The 17451-nt window shown below is 39.4% G+C and overlaps 1 protein-coding gene and 1 long non-coding RNA gene across 3 annotated transcripts in view; one reads left to right on the forward strand and one right to left on the reverse strand.

The window, feature by feature from the left end:
- Nucleotides 1–890, reverse strand: part of LOC117198590 (uncharacterized) — a 66328-nt gene extending 65438 nt beyond the window's left edge. The window contains exon 1 of the long non-coding RNA XR_007477778.1: nt 751–890. This is a non-coding gene — a long non-coding RNA (uncharacterized LOC117198590). The remainder of the gene's footprint in view (nt 1–750) is intronic.
- Nucleotides 716–17451, forward strand: part of UBQLN1 (ubiquilin 1) — a 48821-nt gene continuing 32085 nt past the window's right edge. For both annotated transcript variants that reach the window (XM_004285373.3, XM_004285374.3), the window contains exon 1: nt 716–1398. In XM_004285373.3, the coding sequence (XP_004285421.1) occupies nt 1207–1398 (192 nt within the window). In that variant the 5' untranslated portion in view covers nt 716–1206. The remainder of the gene's footprint in view (nt 1399–17451) is intronic.

Here is a 17451-nt window from a genome sequence, read left to right on the forward strand (position 1 = left end):
ACCTAAAGTCTGAAATGGAGCAGTAACTTAATTTGATAGAATATAAAATGAACACCTCAGCTACATTAAACTGCCCCAGTTGGGTGGACACTCCTTGGGTACCCTGTTTCTGCCCCAAACATCCTGGGGAACCGCATTCACAGAGAATTCAGGGGTGGGCTAGCAGGGCTGTCAGCGCGGGAGCGAAGGCCATTGTCAACACAGGTGGCCTGATCACCTGACCAAACCGGGCTGACCCGAGGGTGGGAAGCTCTGGTCGTGGAGCAATGACTCCGCGGAACTGCGCAGGGTAGCTACAGGCGCGTACACCATTTTCCCTTCGTTATGATGAGGATTTTTTTTTCCTCCATTAACCTTTCACCTCCGGCGCACCGGACTGTAAGAGCAAGCGTTTTAAATTTTTCAAGTATGCAAAACTTATGCACATTTAAAAATGAACCACATAAAAAAAAAATGAACCACAAAAAACCCTCGCAGGCATGTTTCAGACCCTCCTCCCAGTGGGGGTATGCGAAGCCAGCACAGGCGCGGAGTGGGTGCGCACCGTAACCGCGGGGTGTAAGATGACTGGGTGGAAGAAACTACCTAGCCCGCCAGCGCGCAGGCGTATTTCCGACCTCAGCGCCCAGTGGTCGAGCCCCCTTTCCAGTAATTTCGCTAGCCGTGACGTCATCCCCATGCGCCCTTACGGTGCCTCCCAGAAGCCGCAAATTCATTTTTTGGTAAAGGGGTAAAAAGCAATGAACTGACCTCTTCCGCCCCACTTTGTTTTTAGTCCTTCTCTCTGAACGCGCCTACGCTTTGCAATGGAACGGGAGAGGGAAAGAAAACCGGCCACAGCTACAAGCGGCAGCAGGCAGGCATGACTCGGCGACGTCGCCAGCCACGTTACCCGGCGTGCCCCGCGCGGCGCCGGCGGAGGGACGTGGGGGGAGGGGCGGGGAGGAGGAAGCGGCTGCGGCTGCGGATGTCGCTGCGACCGAGTGGCGTCTGAGCACACGGCGGCTGCTGAGCGCCCGACCCGGGCCTGCGCCGGAGCCCACGCCAAGCTCCGCGGCTCCTCGCCCGCTACGGCGGCCTTGCGCCCGTTGTCACTGAGGCGACGTGCCCCACATTCTCCGCTACTCGGGCTGGCCGGCTCTGGCGTCCCCTGGCTCCCCCTCGCTCGCCCGCTCCCTTCTGCGCGCCTGAGTCACCGCCGCCGCCATGGCCGAGAATGGTGAAAGCGGCGGCCCTCCGAGCTCCCAGGACAGCGCCGCCGCTGCCGAAGGTGCCGGCGCCCCCGCCGCCGCCGCCGCTGCTGCTGCCTCCACGGAACCCAAGATCATGAAAGTCACCGTGAAGACCCCGAAGGAGAAGGAGGAGTTCGCAGTGCCCGAGAATAGCTCCGTCCAGCAGGTGAGGGCCGCCCGAGGCTCGGGGCGGGGTGGGGATGGCGGCAGGACCTCCTCCCGCGGCGGGAGAAGCTTTTGCAAGGGCCTGGGAGGAGGGGGTCGTCCCCGGAGCTGCCCTCGGCTTTTCTCCCGGGCCTCCTTCCAAGTTAGATCACACCCAGGTTCGTGGGTTTGCACCTGGGGACGCCGCAGAGGTTTGTGGCGGGGCCGCGCGGCCTGTTTGCGGGACGTGCCGACGCCGCTTTCCACAGCGCCTTCCTCCTGCTCGGGCGTCCGCAGACCCCCAGCCGCCTCCCCCAGCTCCCCGCCCCCAGCCGCCTCCCTCCGGCTCCTCACAAAGGAAAGGGACCCGCCGCCTGGCTCCAGGCGGGGTGGAGGCTGGGCGAGGGTTTGCCTTAGCCTAGTCCGCGGTTTTGTCTCATGAAGGAAAAAAAAGAGGGGGTGCTCATTGTTTTACCTGCTTGCGGGTTAAGGTGGATTTTGGGGGGTGAGGATCACGTGTACATTTAGTTCTGCTGAAATCTTTCCCACCTTCCAGTCTTTAAAGAAAAAATTAACTATAATGTAGAAATTGCTTTCAGCCGCATCTTAATAGTACAAGGCTTAAGGAGAAAGGTGGATGACTTTCAGTTATGACTTGCTGGATTTCTTTTTAAAGTATATTTGTTATCCCTTAGATGCTAATCGTTGGGGAGGATTTTGTTTCATTTTAGAGGGATAGCTATGTTCTTCAGATACTAGCGCTTGCAATCTGATAAAAGAGAACGAAATTGGAGTTACTGGAGAAAAATAAAAAATAACTCACGGCTTAAAATCTGTTCAGGAATACAAATTTTGTAGTTAATAATCTTGAGGAATTTAACAAATCGTTTTAGTTTGTTGTTGAATATACGTCCCAGGATATTGCCCTAATTATTGAATTGATTTCAGGCAATGTGAACAGTTTATGAAGAAGCAAAAATTCCTGAAATGTACCTATAGATTTCCCTAGGAGTAATAAATGATTGGGGTATTTTTTATGTAATTCTGAAAGGTGGTGTGTAGTGAGAAACTTTGACTACCTATTGAATCACTTCTTTTGGTCTCTCAATTCTCCTATAAAAATTTTCCTTAACATTTTAATATTTTGCGGCCTACAGGAAAATTGAAATGTGCAGTGAACACCCATGTGTCCCTCACCTAAATTAGAGTTTTGCTTTATTTGCTGTATGGCACAATTAATCATTTATCAGTCAATTTTATTTTTTGGGTGCATTTCAAAGTAAGTTGCAAGTATTAGTACATGTTACCCTTAAAAAGCACTTAAGCAATGTGCATATCATTAACCTGAGTTCAATTTTTAACTTAAAATTTTTTTTTACGTAAGTTTGACTTGCAGTGAATTGCGCACGGTTGCCATTCCACGAGTTTACACAAATACATACACCTGTTTAATCCGAAGCCTAATGGAGTTGTAGAACTTCGTAATTAACTAGAAAGTTCCCTCTTGCCCTTTTCCAGTCAGTTCAGTCACGCCCCTCTGTCAACCAGTGTTTTGATATTTTTCCTCCATGGACTTGTTTTGCTTATTCTAGAATTTCACATAAGTGGGATTATATGGTATGTACTCTTGGGAAAGGCTTTTTCATTCAGCTTAGTGTTTTTAAGTCTCGTGTATCTTCAGTAGTTCTTTCCTTTTCATTGCTGTGTTGTCTTCTGTTGTATGAATATACCACCACTAACTGGGCTCTTTCCAGTTAGTTGCTATGAGTACTCTTATACAAATCTGTATTGTTGGACAAATGCGTTTATCTCTCCTGTTAGAAGTGCTTAAAAGTGGAATGACTGGGTCATAGCGTAGCTGTAGGTTTAGTTTCATAAGGAACTATGTTTTTTAAAAGTGCTTGTACCATTTTACATTCACACTGACAGTACATGGGAATTCCCGTTGCTCCACATTCCTACTAACATTTGATAGTATCAGTCTTTTTTTAGTGGGTGTGTAGCCATATTAACTTTTGAAGCCCATAGTTCTATCTAGGATTCCTGGTTCAGGTCTTCACCATCCTGGCTGCTTTCAGTATTTTACTGTAAAAGATTAGAAATAAAGTCAATATTTTGTAAATAGAAGAATTCATTTAGTTCAGTTTATTATGCTTTTTATCTGTGAGGATTTTTTAACTTTTTGTGATGGCGAAACTAGAATTTCAAATTCTGTGGAAGTTTTAGTTTTACTCCTCTGGAACCAAAGTAAAATTTTAATAGATAAAACTAAAGTCTCTCTGTAGCAACTTTTTGTCATGGCAGTTGAATTTTTGTTTTGACGAATACTTTCTGTTGAAGCAGAAAACGTGATAAAAATTGAAGCTCATCACTGCGTCAAGAACCAGAAGACAAATTGAACTACTATGGGCTCTGTTAGGGGAAGTACATACAGAAAAATGTACAAGAATAAGAAAAGTAGTTTTCACATCGTTTGTAAAATTCTACCTGAAGCACACAAAAAAAGCATCTGTCATTTTATAATTTTAAATTTTTCTAAGGGTTTCACAGATTTAAACTATTTGCTACAGATTAAAATTTGTCATTAAAATAAACTTAATGACATTGAGATTTCACTAAAAATGTTTAGTAAAAAATTGGGAAGTATTTGGTTTGGAAAATTCTTATCTAATCTTAGAGGTAAAGAGGGTAAGCAAAAGACCTACAAAAGGATAATATTGAAAGCTTAGGCTTTCTATCAGGCAAATCCCATTTTCTGCAATTTAAAATTTCTTTCACTGTTTCTATATAACGTAAATTCTCAATACATTATGCTGAAGTAGTATTTATATGAACATGTTCTAATAATTGATGAAACTATATTAAATCTCTTAGGTATAAAAAAGTTGTAAGGTGGTTATTAATTTTCTTGTTTTTCCCTCAATTTCTGTTTGTGTATAACAGGCAGAAACAAGATACTTTAATACAGTTTGTATTTAACACTTTTAACTTGTTCAATTGATAATAAAGCTTATACTTTTTTAAAATTAAAGTGAAATTTATTTTTCATTGCGTACTCAGAATCAGTTGAGTAATGTTTAAATTTCTAACTAAAGGTGGTTAGAATATAAACTTCACTATGTTCCAAGATGATTTCATTAATAAGGGTTTTCATAATATAAGTAGATAGATTTTTAAAAATGTGTAATGGCAAAAAGTCCCTGTGTATGAGATTATGTTTTCTATTAATCATTATTTTCTATTGGAAACAGTTTGAGGATTTCTAAGTGTTAAACAAGATGAAGTCCAGAGGAATGTTGTCTGTGTGTGAGTGGTTAAAATTAGTGCAGAGAATGGGAAGGGCAGTTTTGTATACTAGCTCCTAACTAGCTTGTTCTGGGATTTTTGTGGCTCTCTAGATTATAGTGTAAGATTTTGAAATGCAGTCACCTGAAGTATTCAGGCAGTGTATATTGTAGTTTTAGAAAATACCTTTGTCACTTGAATCTTTTAGAAAAATACTAACATACTTAGACATAACGTAAATATTATGTATTGAATAGAAGTGAACCTTTCCTTGATAAGAGAAATTATATTGCGTCAGTGTCATCATCACAAACATCATTTAAAATTATACTTTATAGGGTAGATCTAGAACTCTTGTCCACAGTGGTGCCACCAGCCACATCTGACTGTTGAACACTTAAAATGTGGCTAGACTGATTTGAAATGTGCTGTAGGGGTAAAATACACACCAGATTTTGAAAACTTTTGGCTTGTTTCTTTGCATAATGTTTTCAATATTTATCCATGTTGTAGCATGTATCAGTACTTCCTTTTTATTGCTGAATAATATTCCCATGTATGGATATATATGTTACATTTTATTTTTCAATTAGTTGAGGGACATTTGGGTTGTTTCTACTTCTTGACCATTATGAATAACGCCTATGTGAATACTTATACAAGTTTTTTGTGGCCATATGTTTTCATATTTCTTGAGCATATGCCTGTGAGTTGAATTACTGGGTCATGTGATAGCTCTGTGTTTACCTTTTTGAGGGACTGCCAAACTATTTTCCAAAGTGGCTGTACCAATTTTTATTCCCACCAGAAGTGCATGAGGATTCCAATCACTTTCCATTGTGTATAACACTTGTTATTGGTCTGTCTTTGATCGTAGTCTTCCTAATTGCTGTGAAGTACCTTACTGTGATTGCTTGGCTTCCTGTTGCTCAAGCAGCAGTTCTTAATATGGTCTGGGGGGTCACCAGGGCCCTTCTCGGAGGATCATAAGATCAAAATTAGTTTCATGATAGTTCTGAGAGGTTATTTGTGTTTTTCACTCTAATTTTATCACAAACAAGCAGCGTACTTTTTCAGAATCTTTTAGATGTGAAAATCCAATTGTCTTCTATTATGAGACTAAAGTGATGTGCAAAAATTTAAAACAGTGCTATTCTTCAAACTAGGAAAATAGCTATTTTTCATAAAAAAGGTATTTAATGTAATGAGTTTGTTATCTTGAATGAATTTTTAAAAGATTTCTCAGTTTTAATTTCTAGTATATCAATAGATATAACCTACATAAACAAAAACTCTGCGGTTTCAAATTTGTAAGAGTTGTGTCCTGAGGCCAAAAATTGCTGCAATGGAGTATTTAATAGATTACGTAGATACTTACAAGATTGAGGATTGGGCTTCCCTAATGGCGCAGTGGTTGTTGGGAGTCCACCTGCCAATGTAGGGGATGCGGGTTTGAGCCCTGGTCTGGGAAGGTCCCACATGCCATGGAGCAACTAAGCCCGTGAGCCACAACTGCTGAGACTGGCGTGCCACAACTACTGAAGCCCGCGCGCCTGGAGCTGTGCTCCATAACAAGAGGAGCCAACTCAATGAGAAGCCCACGCACCGCAACGAAGAGTAGCCCCTGCTCGCTGCAACTAGAGAAAGCCCGCGCGCAGCAGTGAAGACCAAGGCGCCACAAATAAATACATAAATTAATTAAAAAAGAAGATTGAGGATTGACTTCAATAAATTACTGTTATTTCTTGCCTAGAAACTGTGGTAGCCTACTGGTCAGTCTCCCCCATTAATTCCTAGAGCAATCTCTGAAAAATAGTAATCAGATCATTTTATTCTCTACATAAAACTAACAGCTCCCTATTGATCTTGGACTTATGTAATGTGGCCATGAGGCCCTGTGAGATAAGATTGTATCCTGTGTCTCCATTCTGACACCATCTTTCCTCCTTGGCTCTTGCTTTATTGACTTCTTAGTTCCTTGACCTGTTAATCACATTTTTTTTCCTGCCTCAGGAGTTTTGTGCAGTTTGTTTTTGCTACCTGGAACGCCTCCTACTCTTTGCCCGTTCTCAGTGCAAAGGTCACTTTCTCAAAGAAGTATCCATGATTTTCCAGAGTTGGTTGGGATTCCCCATTGTACTTTCTCACAGCACCCTGTTTTTGGTCATAATTTATTACAATTTAAAGTCTATATGTGATTATTTGATTAATGCTTTTTTTTTGCTAGAGAGGATCTGTGATTGTTCACTATTGTGTTACCAGAGCTTAGCACATAGTATGTGTTCAGTAAATATTTGTTTACAAATGAATCTATCATATGCATGATAATGTGTAATTAATAATTACTACCAGTTGTTCAGTCATTACTGAATGCAGTACAGTTGTCCCTCGCTACCTGCCAGGGATTGGTTCCAGGACCCACTGTGGATACCAAAACCCACAAATGCTCAAGTTCCACAGTCGCCCTCTGCATTTGTGGATTTGGATGGCTGAGTGTGTACATAATCTCATTGGTTTCTAGCCCTCCTCTCACGGCTTCGTTTTAAACTGCTCTCCCCTTAGCTCACCACTCTTGACTGCCGCAGGGTGTTCACTCTCGCTTCTGGTTACTGGAACAATTCTTCTAGAATAGCCTTTCCTTTTTTTTCTTTTTTTTTTTTTTTTTTTGCGGTACGCGGGCCTCTCACTGTTGTGGCCTCTCCTGTTGCGGAGCACAGTCTCCGGACGTGCAGGCTCAGCAGCCATGGCTCACGGGCCCAGCTGCTCCGCGGCATGTGGGATCCTCCCGCACCGGGGCACGAACCCGTGTCCCCTGCATCGGCAGGCGGACTCTCAACCACTGTGCCACCAGGGAAGCCCTAAAATAGCCTTTCTTAACAGAGGATCTTCATCTGAACCACAGAGCACAGCAGGGATTTGAATGACTGTCACTTTTTCCAGCTAATATACTTTTAAATGCATAGGAGAGAAGTTAATTCTTTTTTTTTTGCGGTATGCAGGCCTATCACTGTTGTGGCCTCTCCGGTTGCGGAGCACAGGCTATGGACGTGCAGGCTCAGTGGCCATGGCTCACGGGCCCAGCCTCTCCGCAGCATGTGGGATCTTCCCGGACGGGACACGAACTCGTGTCCCCTGCATCGGCAGGCAGACTCTCATCCACTGCGCCACCAGGGAAGCCCGAGAAGTTAATTCTTTACATAAAGTAGGGTGTGCTGCTAAATGTTTTATCAACTAGTTCTTTGGGGAAAAACAGCACTGATTTACTGTAGTGTTTGCTGATTTCCATTTGTAAATACCTCTCACCATGGAAGATTTTAGGCTACTGATTCTAAACTGGCTTACACAATTCCTGAAAATTCAGCAGTCTAGCTGGTAGGAGCCATTGCTTACAGTGGGTGTCTTAAGGCAGGTGTCAGCAAACTAGAGTGGGCCAAATCCACCATGCCCATGCACGTCTCTATTATCTTTGCTTTCAGGACAGACCATGTGGCCCACAGAGCTGAAAGCATTACTATCTGTCCCTTTACAGAAAGTTTGCTGACCCCTGCCTTTAGGGCATTAGGGCTTACTGGATCTCGATTTTGTCACACTTCCTCAAAACCCTTCTCATTGGAAAATTTGCCATGACTTAAGTTTAACAGTGTGACCAATAGAGATAATGCAAGCTACATATGTAATTTAAGTTCTCAGCCACTTCAAAAATAAAATTAATTTTTATTAGAATATATAGAACATAAAATTTACCATCTTAACCATTTTTGAGTGTACAGTTCAGTGACATTAAATACATTCATATTCTTGTGCAACCATCACCACCATCCATCTCCAGAACTCTGTTCACCTTGAAAAACTGAAACCCTGTACCTGTTAAACAATAGTTCCCCATTATCTCCTCCTGCCAGCCTCTGGCAACAACCATTCTACTTTTGGTCTCTATGAATTTGACTACTATAGGTTTCTCATAAGAGTGGAATCATAGTATTTGTCCTTTTGTGACTGACTTTCACTTAGCGTAGTGTCCTCAAGTTTCACCCATGTTGTAGCATGTGACAGAATATCCTTCCTCTTTAAGGTTGAATGATGCTCCATTGTATGTGTATACCATTGTATGTATATACCCACTTTGTGTATCCATTCAGCTGTCAGTGTCACTGGGTGGTTTCTATCATTTGGGTATAGTAATGTTAAATGTTTTATTTAACCTAGTATATCTTAAGTATCATTTCAACATGTAATTGATATTTTAAAAATTGAGATATTTTACTTTTTTTTTCATACTAGGCATTCAAGATCTGGTGTGTATTTTACACACACAGCACATCTCAATTTGGACTAGCCACATTTCAAATGCTCAATAACCACATTTGGTTAGAGACTTCCAAATTAGATAGCATAGCTAATAAAGTCTTCATGCTTCATTCCCTACTTACCTCTCCCCCTTTATTCACTGCATTTCAGCCATTTTTAAGTCTTTCCCTCCAACTATCACTAGCTCTTTCCCTTTCTGAGCTTTTGCCAATGCTGCTAATGACAGTAACATAACAGTACTTATTCCAGGCTTATCAAGGCATACTGCATTATTGTTATTTTTTTTAAGTTTCACTTTATGATGAAAGTACTATTGTTTCCTCTTTTTTAAAGTGAAGAAACCGGAACTCAGATTAGTAATGTGATTAAATTTATACGCCTGTTAAATAGTGCAGCCTAGATTGAAATCCAGTGACTAACTTTGGAGCCCACACCTAACCACTGCTCCAAGCTGCCTTGACTTTCCTCTGGTTGGCTTTTCAGCCTTTGGGTTTATTTAAATGTCAGTTCATTAAAGGTTGATTGGACTCACCAATCTAAATTAGATCAATGACTATAATCTCTTGATACCATTTTGTGATTATATGGACTTTTTCCTCTCCACCCCATACTGTCAGAATTTACAAAGGTAGGGGTGTTTTGCTTACCTCTTAATCCCATTGTACCTACCTAGTATTGCACTTGGCACACATTGAGTAATGCAAATATTTATTGAGTGAATGAACAGTGTTTTAAAGATTTATTTGCAGTATTTTGTACTTAGTTGGGACTATTTTAACAATGTGATTTACTTAGAAAAATGCGACGTTTATTCGTGGTTTAATCAAATGTCTAAAGGCATTATTTTAGTTGTTTTTGTATCTGAGCAGCTTAAAAAGAAAATCCCATTAAAATTAGGACTGGAAATTTATTAAGAGACTAAAGTTGCTATCTTCAAATCTGTTTGATGCAAATATTACTGAGTTAACATACCGAACAAATTCCATTTATTATAAGCATAAATAAAATGTATATATATGCGCCTCTATTTTGCAAATACTTTCATTATAAGAAGATATGAACTCTGGTTTGTTCCAGGTAAGTTCATGCCATTCTGAGTTAGTTTGATGTTCTGTAGATATGACAACACAGACTGCTTGGTTTATTGATTAAGCAGCTTCTATACAGATTTCTAGACTAGTAAAATGTTTTTGATAAATTTTGTATAGCCTTTAAAGCTCTCTCCAGTTTTTATAAAGGATATGGCTTTATTTGTTTTTAAAATACAGACTGCAAAGAAAATGAAATACATTATGCATGCTGTTACTTTAGGAAGTTCAAATGATGTAGAAAAGTATGAAATAAGGGGACCCGTTCAAAAAAAGTTACTCTAAATGTGTATCTATCTATCTGATTCGGTCCGGAGAAGTGTTTCTCTATTTACCCATATATAATTTTCTGTTTATTCCTGTTAAGCAGATGGATTATTACCCACACTTTTTCCTTACGCTTTTTATTTGTATCTTTGCAGTCTTTCCATATTGGCATGTGTAGAGCTAACTCATTCCACTATTTATGATTATTTGTGTTTTTATATTAATATTTTGAGAAGTGGGGAAAGGGTGTTGTCATTATTAACATTGAAATGTGGTCTGCATTTTGGAGAGAGCATGAACCTTGGAATTTGAGAGATCTGACTTTGGGCAAGGCGCTTGACACGTCTGAGCCTCACATTTTTTTTTTTTTCTTAACATCTTTATTGGGATATAATTGCTTTACAATGGTGTGTTAGTTTCTGCTTTATAACAAAGTGAATCAGTTATACATATATTCCCATATCTCTTCCCTCTTGCGTCTCCCTCCCTATCCCACCCCTCCAGGCGGTCACAAAGCACTGAGCTGATATCCCTGTGCTATGCGGCTGCTTCCCACTAGCTATCTACCTTACGTTTCCTAGTGTATATATATCCATGCCTCTCTCTCGCTTTGTCACAGCTCACCCTTCCCCCTCCCCATATCTTCAAGTCCATTCTGCAGTAGGTCTGTGTCTTTATTCCTGTCTTACCCCTAGGTTCTTCATGACTTTTTTTTTTCTTAAATTCCATATATATGTGTTAGCATACGGTATTTGTCTTTCTTTCTGACTTACTTCACTCTGTATGACAGACTCTAGGTCTATCCACCTCATTACAAATAGCTCAATTTCGTTTCTTTTTATGGCTGAGTAATATTCCATTGTATATATGTGCCACATCTTCTTTATCCATTCATCCGATGATGGGCAGTTAGGTTGTCTCCATCTCCGGGCTATCGTAAATAGAGCTGCAATGAACATTTTGGTACATGACTCTTTTTGAATTATGGTTTTCTCAGGGTATATGCCCAGTAGTGGGATTGCTGAGTTATATGGTAGTTCTATTTGTAGTTTTTAAAGAAAACTCCATACTGTTCTCCATAGTGGCTGTACCAATTCACATTCCCACCAGCAGTGCAAGAGTGTTCCCTTTTCTCCACACCTTCTCCAGCATTTATTGTTTCTAGATTTTTTGATGATGGCCATTCTGACCAGTGTGAGATGATATCTCATTGTAGTTTTGATTTGCATTTCCCTAATGATTAATGATGTTGAGCATTCTTTCATGTGTTTGTTGGCAATCTCTATATCTTCTTTGGAGAAATGACTATTTAGGTCTTCTGCCCATTTTTGGATTGGGTTGTTTGTTTTTTTGTTATTCAGCTGCATGAGCTGCTTGTAAATTTTGCAGATTAATCCTTTGTCAGTTGCTTCATTTGCAAATATTTTCTCCCATTCTGAGTGTTGTCTTTTGGTCTTGTTTATGGTTTCCTTTGCTGTGCAAAAGCTTTTGAGTTTCATTAGGTCCCATTTGTTTATTTTTATTTCCATTTCTCTAGGAGGTGGGTCAAAAAGGATCTTGCTGTGATTTATGTCATAGAGTGCCCTGCCTATTTTTTCCTCTAAGAGTTTGATAGTTTGTGGCCTTACATTTAGGTCTTTCGTCTATTTGAGCTTATTTTTGTGTATGGTGTTAGGGAGTGATCTAATCTCATACTTTTACTTGTACCTGTCCAGTGTTCCCAGCACCACTTATTGAAGAGGCTGTCCTTTCTCCACTGTACATTCCTGCCTCCTTTACCAAAGATAAGGTGAACCTATGTGCGTGGGTTTATCTCTGGGCTTTCTCTCCTGTTCCATTGATCTATCTTTCTGTTTTTCTGCCAGTACCATACTACCTTGATTACTGTAGCTTTGTAGTATAGTCTGAAGTCAGGGAGCCTGATTCCTCCAGCTCCGTTTCTCGTTCTCAAGATTGCTTTGGCTATTTGGGGTCTTTTGTGTTTCCATACAAATTGTGAAATTTTTTGTTCTAGTTCTGTGAAAAATGCCAGTGGTAGTTTGATAGGGATTGCATTGAATCTATAGATTGCTTTGGGTAGTAGAGTCATTTTCACAATGTTGATTCTTCCAATCCAAGAACATGGTATATCTCTCCATCTATTTGTATCATCTTTAATTTCTTTCATCACTGTCTTATAATTTTCTGCATACAGGTCTTTTGTCTCCTTAGGTAGGTTTATTCCTAGATATTTTATTCTTTTTGTTGCAGTGGTAAATGGGAATGTTTTCTTGATTTCACTTTCAGATTTTTCATCATTAGTGTATAGGAATGCAAGAGACTTCTGTGCATTAATGTTAGATCCTGCTACTTCATTAAATTAATTGATTAGCTTTAGTAGTTTTCTGGTAGCATCTTTAGGATTCTCTATGTATTGTCTCTGCAAACAGTGACAGCTTTACTTCTCTTCCGATTTCGATTCCTTTTATTTCCTTTTCTTCTCTGATTGCTGTGGCTAAAACTTCCAAAACTATATTGAATAAGACTGGTGAGAGTGGGCATCCTTGTCTTGTTCCTGATCTTAGTGGAAATGCTTTCAGTTTTTCACCATTGAGGACGATGTTGGCTGTGGGTTTGTCATATATGGCCTTTATCATGTTGAGGAAAGTTCCCTCTATGCCTACTTTCTGCAGGGTTTTTATCATAAATGGTTGTTGAATTTTGTCAAAAGCTTTCTCTGCATCTATTGAGATGATCATATGGTTTTTCTCCTTCAATTTGTTAATATGGTGTATCACGTTGATTGATTTGGGTATATTGAAGAATCCTTGCATTCCTGGAATAAACCCTACTTGATCATGGTGTATGATTCTTTTAATGTGCTCTTGGATTCTGTTTGCTAGTATTCTGTTGAGGATTTTTGCATCTATGTTCATCAGTGATATTGGCCTGTATTTTTCTTTCTTTGTGACATCCTTGTCTGGTTTTGGTATCAAGGTGATGGTGGCCTCGTAGAGTGAATTTGGGAGTGTTCCTCCCTCTGCTATATTTTGGAAGAGTTTGAGAAGGATAGGTGTTAGCTCTTCTCTAAATGTTTGATAGAATTTGCCTGTGAAGCCATCTGGTCCTGGGCTTTTGTTTGTTGGAAGATTTTTAATCACAGTTTCAATTTCAGTGCTTGTGATTGGTCTGTTCATATTTTCAATTTCTTCCTGGTTCAGTCTTGGCAGGTTGTGCATTTCTAAGAATTTGTCCATTTCTTCCAGGTTGTCCATTTTGTTGGCATAGAGTTGCTTGTAGTAATCTCTCATGATGTTTTGTATTTCTGCAGTGTCAGTTGTTACTTCTCCTTTTTCATTTCTAATTCTATTGATTTGAGTCTTCTCCCTTTTTTTCTTGATGAGTCTGGCTGATGGTTTATCTATTTTGTTTATCTTCTTAAAGAACCAACTTTTAGTTTTATTGATCTTTGCTATCGTTTCCTTCATTTCTTTTCCATTTATTTCTGATCTGATTTTTATGATAACTTTCCTTCTGCTAACTTTGTTCTTCTTTCTCTAATTGCTTTAGGTACAAGGTTAGGTTGTTTATTTGAGATGTTTCCTGTTTCTTAAGGTGGGCTTGTATTGCTATAAACTACTCTCTTAGAACTGCTTTTGCTGCATCCCATAGGTCTTGGGTCGTCGTGTCTCCATTGTCATTTGTTTCTAGGTATTTTTTGATTTCCTCTTTGATTTCTTCAGTGATCACTTAGTTATTAAGTAGTGTATTGTTTAGCCTCCATGTGTTTGTATTTTTTATAGATCTTTTCCTGTAATTGATATCTAGTCTCATGGCGTTGTGGTTGGAAAAGATACTTGATACAATTTCAATTTTCTTAAATTTACCAAGGCTTGATTTGTGACCCAAGATATGATCTATCCTGGAGAATGTTCCATGAGCACTTGAGACACATGTGTATTCTGTTGTTTTTGGATAGAGTGTCCTATAAATATCAATTATGTCCATCTTGTTTAATGTATCATTTAAAGCTTGTGTTTCCTTATTTATTTTCATTTTGGATGATCTGTCCATTGGTGAAAGTGGGGTGTTAAAAGTCCCCTACTATGAATGTGTTACTGTCGATTTCCCCTTTTATGGCTGTTAGTATTTGCCTTATGTATTGAGGTGCTCCTATATTGGGTGCATAAATATTTACAATTGTTATATCTTCTTGGATCGATCCCTTGATCATTATGTAGTGTCTTTGTCTCTTCTAATAGTCTTTATTTTAAAGTCTATTTTGTCTGATATGAGAATTGCTACTCCAGCTTTCTTTTGGTTTCCATTTGCATGGAATATCTTTTTCCATCCCCTACTTTCAGTCTGTATGTGTCTCTAGGTCTGAAGTGGATCTCTTGTAGACAGCATATATTTGGGTCTTGTTTTTGTATCCATTCAGCCAATCTGTGTCTTTTGGTGGGAGCATTTAGTCCATTTACATTTAAGGTAATTATTGATATGTATGTTCCTATTCCCATTTTCTAAATTGTTTTGGGTTCGTTATTATAGGTCTTTTCCTTCTCTTGTGTTTCCTGCCTAGAGAAGTTCCTTTAGCATTTGTTGTAAAGCTGGATTGGTGGTGCTGAACTCTCTCAGCTTTTGCTTGTCTGTAAAGGTTTTAATTTCTCCATCAAATCTGAATGAGATCCTTGCTGGGTAGAGTAATCTTGGTTGCAGGTTTTTCTCCTTCATCACTTTCAGTATGTCCTGCCACTCCCTTCTGGCTTGCAGAGTTTCTGCTGAAAGATCAGCTGTTAACCTTATGGGGATTCCCTTGTGTGTTATTTGTTGTTTTTCCCTTGCTGCTTTTAATATGCTTTCTTTGTATTTAATTTTTGACAGTTTGATTAATATGTGTCTTGGCGTATTTCTCCTTGGATTTATCCTGTATGGGACTCCCTGTGCTTCCTGGACTTGATTAACTATTTCCTTTCCCACATTAGGGAAGTTTTCAGCTATAGTCTCTTCAAATATTTTCTTAGTCCCTTTTTCTCTTCTTCTTTTGGAAACCCTATAATTCGAATGTTGGTGCGTTTAATGTTGTCCCAGAGGTCTCTGAGACTGTCCTCAGTTCTTTTCATACTTTTTGCTTCATTCTGCTCTGCAGTAGTTATTTCCACTATTTTATCTTCCAGGTCACTTATCCGTTCTTCTGCCTCAGTTATTCTGCTATTGATCCCATCTAGAGTATTTTTCATTTCATTTATTGTGTTGTTCATCATTGTTTGTTTCATCTTTAGTTCTTCTAGGTCCTTGTTAAATGTTTCTTGTATTTTGTCTATTCTATTTCCAAGATTTTGGATCATCTTTACTATCATTATTCTGAATTCTTTTCCAGGTAGACTGCCTATTTCCTCTTCATTTGTTAGGTCTGGTGCGTTTTTATCTTTCTCCTTCATCTGCTGTGTGTTTTTCTGTCTTCTCATTTTGCTTATCTTACTGTGTTTGGGGTCTCCTTTTTGTAGGCTGCAGGTTCGTAGTTCCCGTTGTTTTTAATGTCTGTCCCCAGTGGCTATGGTTGGTTCAGTGGGTTGTGTAGGCTTCCTGGTGGAGGGGACTAGTGCACAGGCCACATTTTTAACATGTGATGTAATATCTGCTTCACTAGATTGTTTGGAGGATTTCATGAGATAATATGTAAAAGTACCTGGCTCAGAGTTTATATACTTTACTTTTATTGGTTTCTTTCCTCCTGTACGCTTTTGTTTGCCAGTGAATTGAGTCTTAATTTTTTTGTAGTAGAAGGAAGAATGCGAGCTTGTGTAAGTGAAGCATTTAGTTTGTGGATGTTAGATTTAGGTCATAGAAACTCCTAGAAATTACATTTTTATTGATAATTCACTATAACATTTTTGACTGAGTGTTCAGTTTTATATTTATAAGAGGTACCCTTTTCTCATATAGCTGCTTATGTCTCTAGTTTATCTTATACCCAACATCTTCGTGTAAGATTTATGCAATGGTTTTTTTTTTTAATATATATTTTTAAAATTTATTTTTGGCTGCGTTGGGTCTTTGTTGCCGTGTGCGGGCCTTTCTTTAGTTGTGGTGAGCGGGGGCTACTCTTCATTGGGGTGCGTGGGCTTCTCATTGCGGTGGCTTCTCTTGTTGCGGAGCACGGGCTCTAGGCTTGTGGGCTTCAGTAGTTGTGGCTCATGGGCTCTAGAGCACAGGCTCAGTAGTTGTGGCACACAGGCTTCGTTGCTCCGTGGCATGTAGGGTCTTCGCTGACCAGGGCTCGAACCCGTGTCCCCTGCATTGGCAGGCAGATTCTTAACCACTGCGCCACCAGGGAAGCCCCTATGCAATGTTTTTTAATGAGGGTACTTTAAGGTTACTCAGACTCACGCATTTGTTGCAATAAGTTTTATGTTTCTGCAGACGAATAGTGTTTGTGGACTGCCTCTGTCTAAAGCTGCTTTGAGAAGTTTTAAGATTGCTAATTGTTTTTTTTCCTAAGTCAATATTACTTGGTTTCTGATTTTTTGTTGTAGTATTCAATAAAAGTGTAGTAGGTAAAACAGACATAGAAGTAAAGTTCAAATGTTAGAGATCAAATTTTGGAAAATTTGAAGCCACTGTAAGCTATTTCCTCTGCCTTTTTTTAGAGTGCAGAATAGAAGTTTAAGGATATATGAAGTATGTGCAGGATTTTTGGCTCTTCTACAAACACATAACATTGTTTAAGTTGATCATATTTGGATTAAAATTTTATAAAATACAGCTTATTTGGAAAAGTATAGCATATCTCTTTGATATGGTACAGTTAAAAACTAAGATTTATTCATTTTTGTTTCTAGTGGAGTGGCAGGCAGCTGAGCGTCATAATCCTTGGGTTTTGTAAGTTTGTTCCAAGCTTTGGATAACTTACTCAGAGTAAATGAATATTACATTAGTCTATTTGGGAGTAGTTCTAATACCTAAATTGTTTGACATCCGTTGTTTGAAATGTAAAACTTATTTGTATAACAATTAGATTATAATAAGTAGTCAGATTATACAGTTTCCCTTTGTATGGTACTAGAAGTATAGCTGTACCCTGTCCTAATGCTCTCCAACTTTCACCATGAAGTGCTATAAACTCATACTTTTGAATTGCCTTAGGT

The sequence above is a fragment of the Orcinus orca genome, chromosome 6 (assembly GCF_937001465.1).
Source record: "Orcinus orca chromosome 6, mOrcOrc1.1, whole genome shotgun sequence".
NCBI classification, from domain to species: Eukaryota; Metazoa; Chordata; class Mammalia; order Artiodactyla; family Delphinidae; genus Orcinus; species Orcinus orca.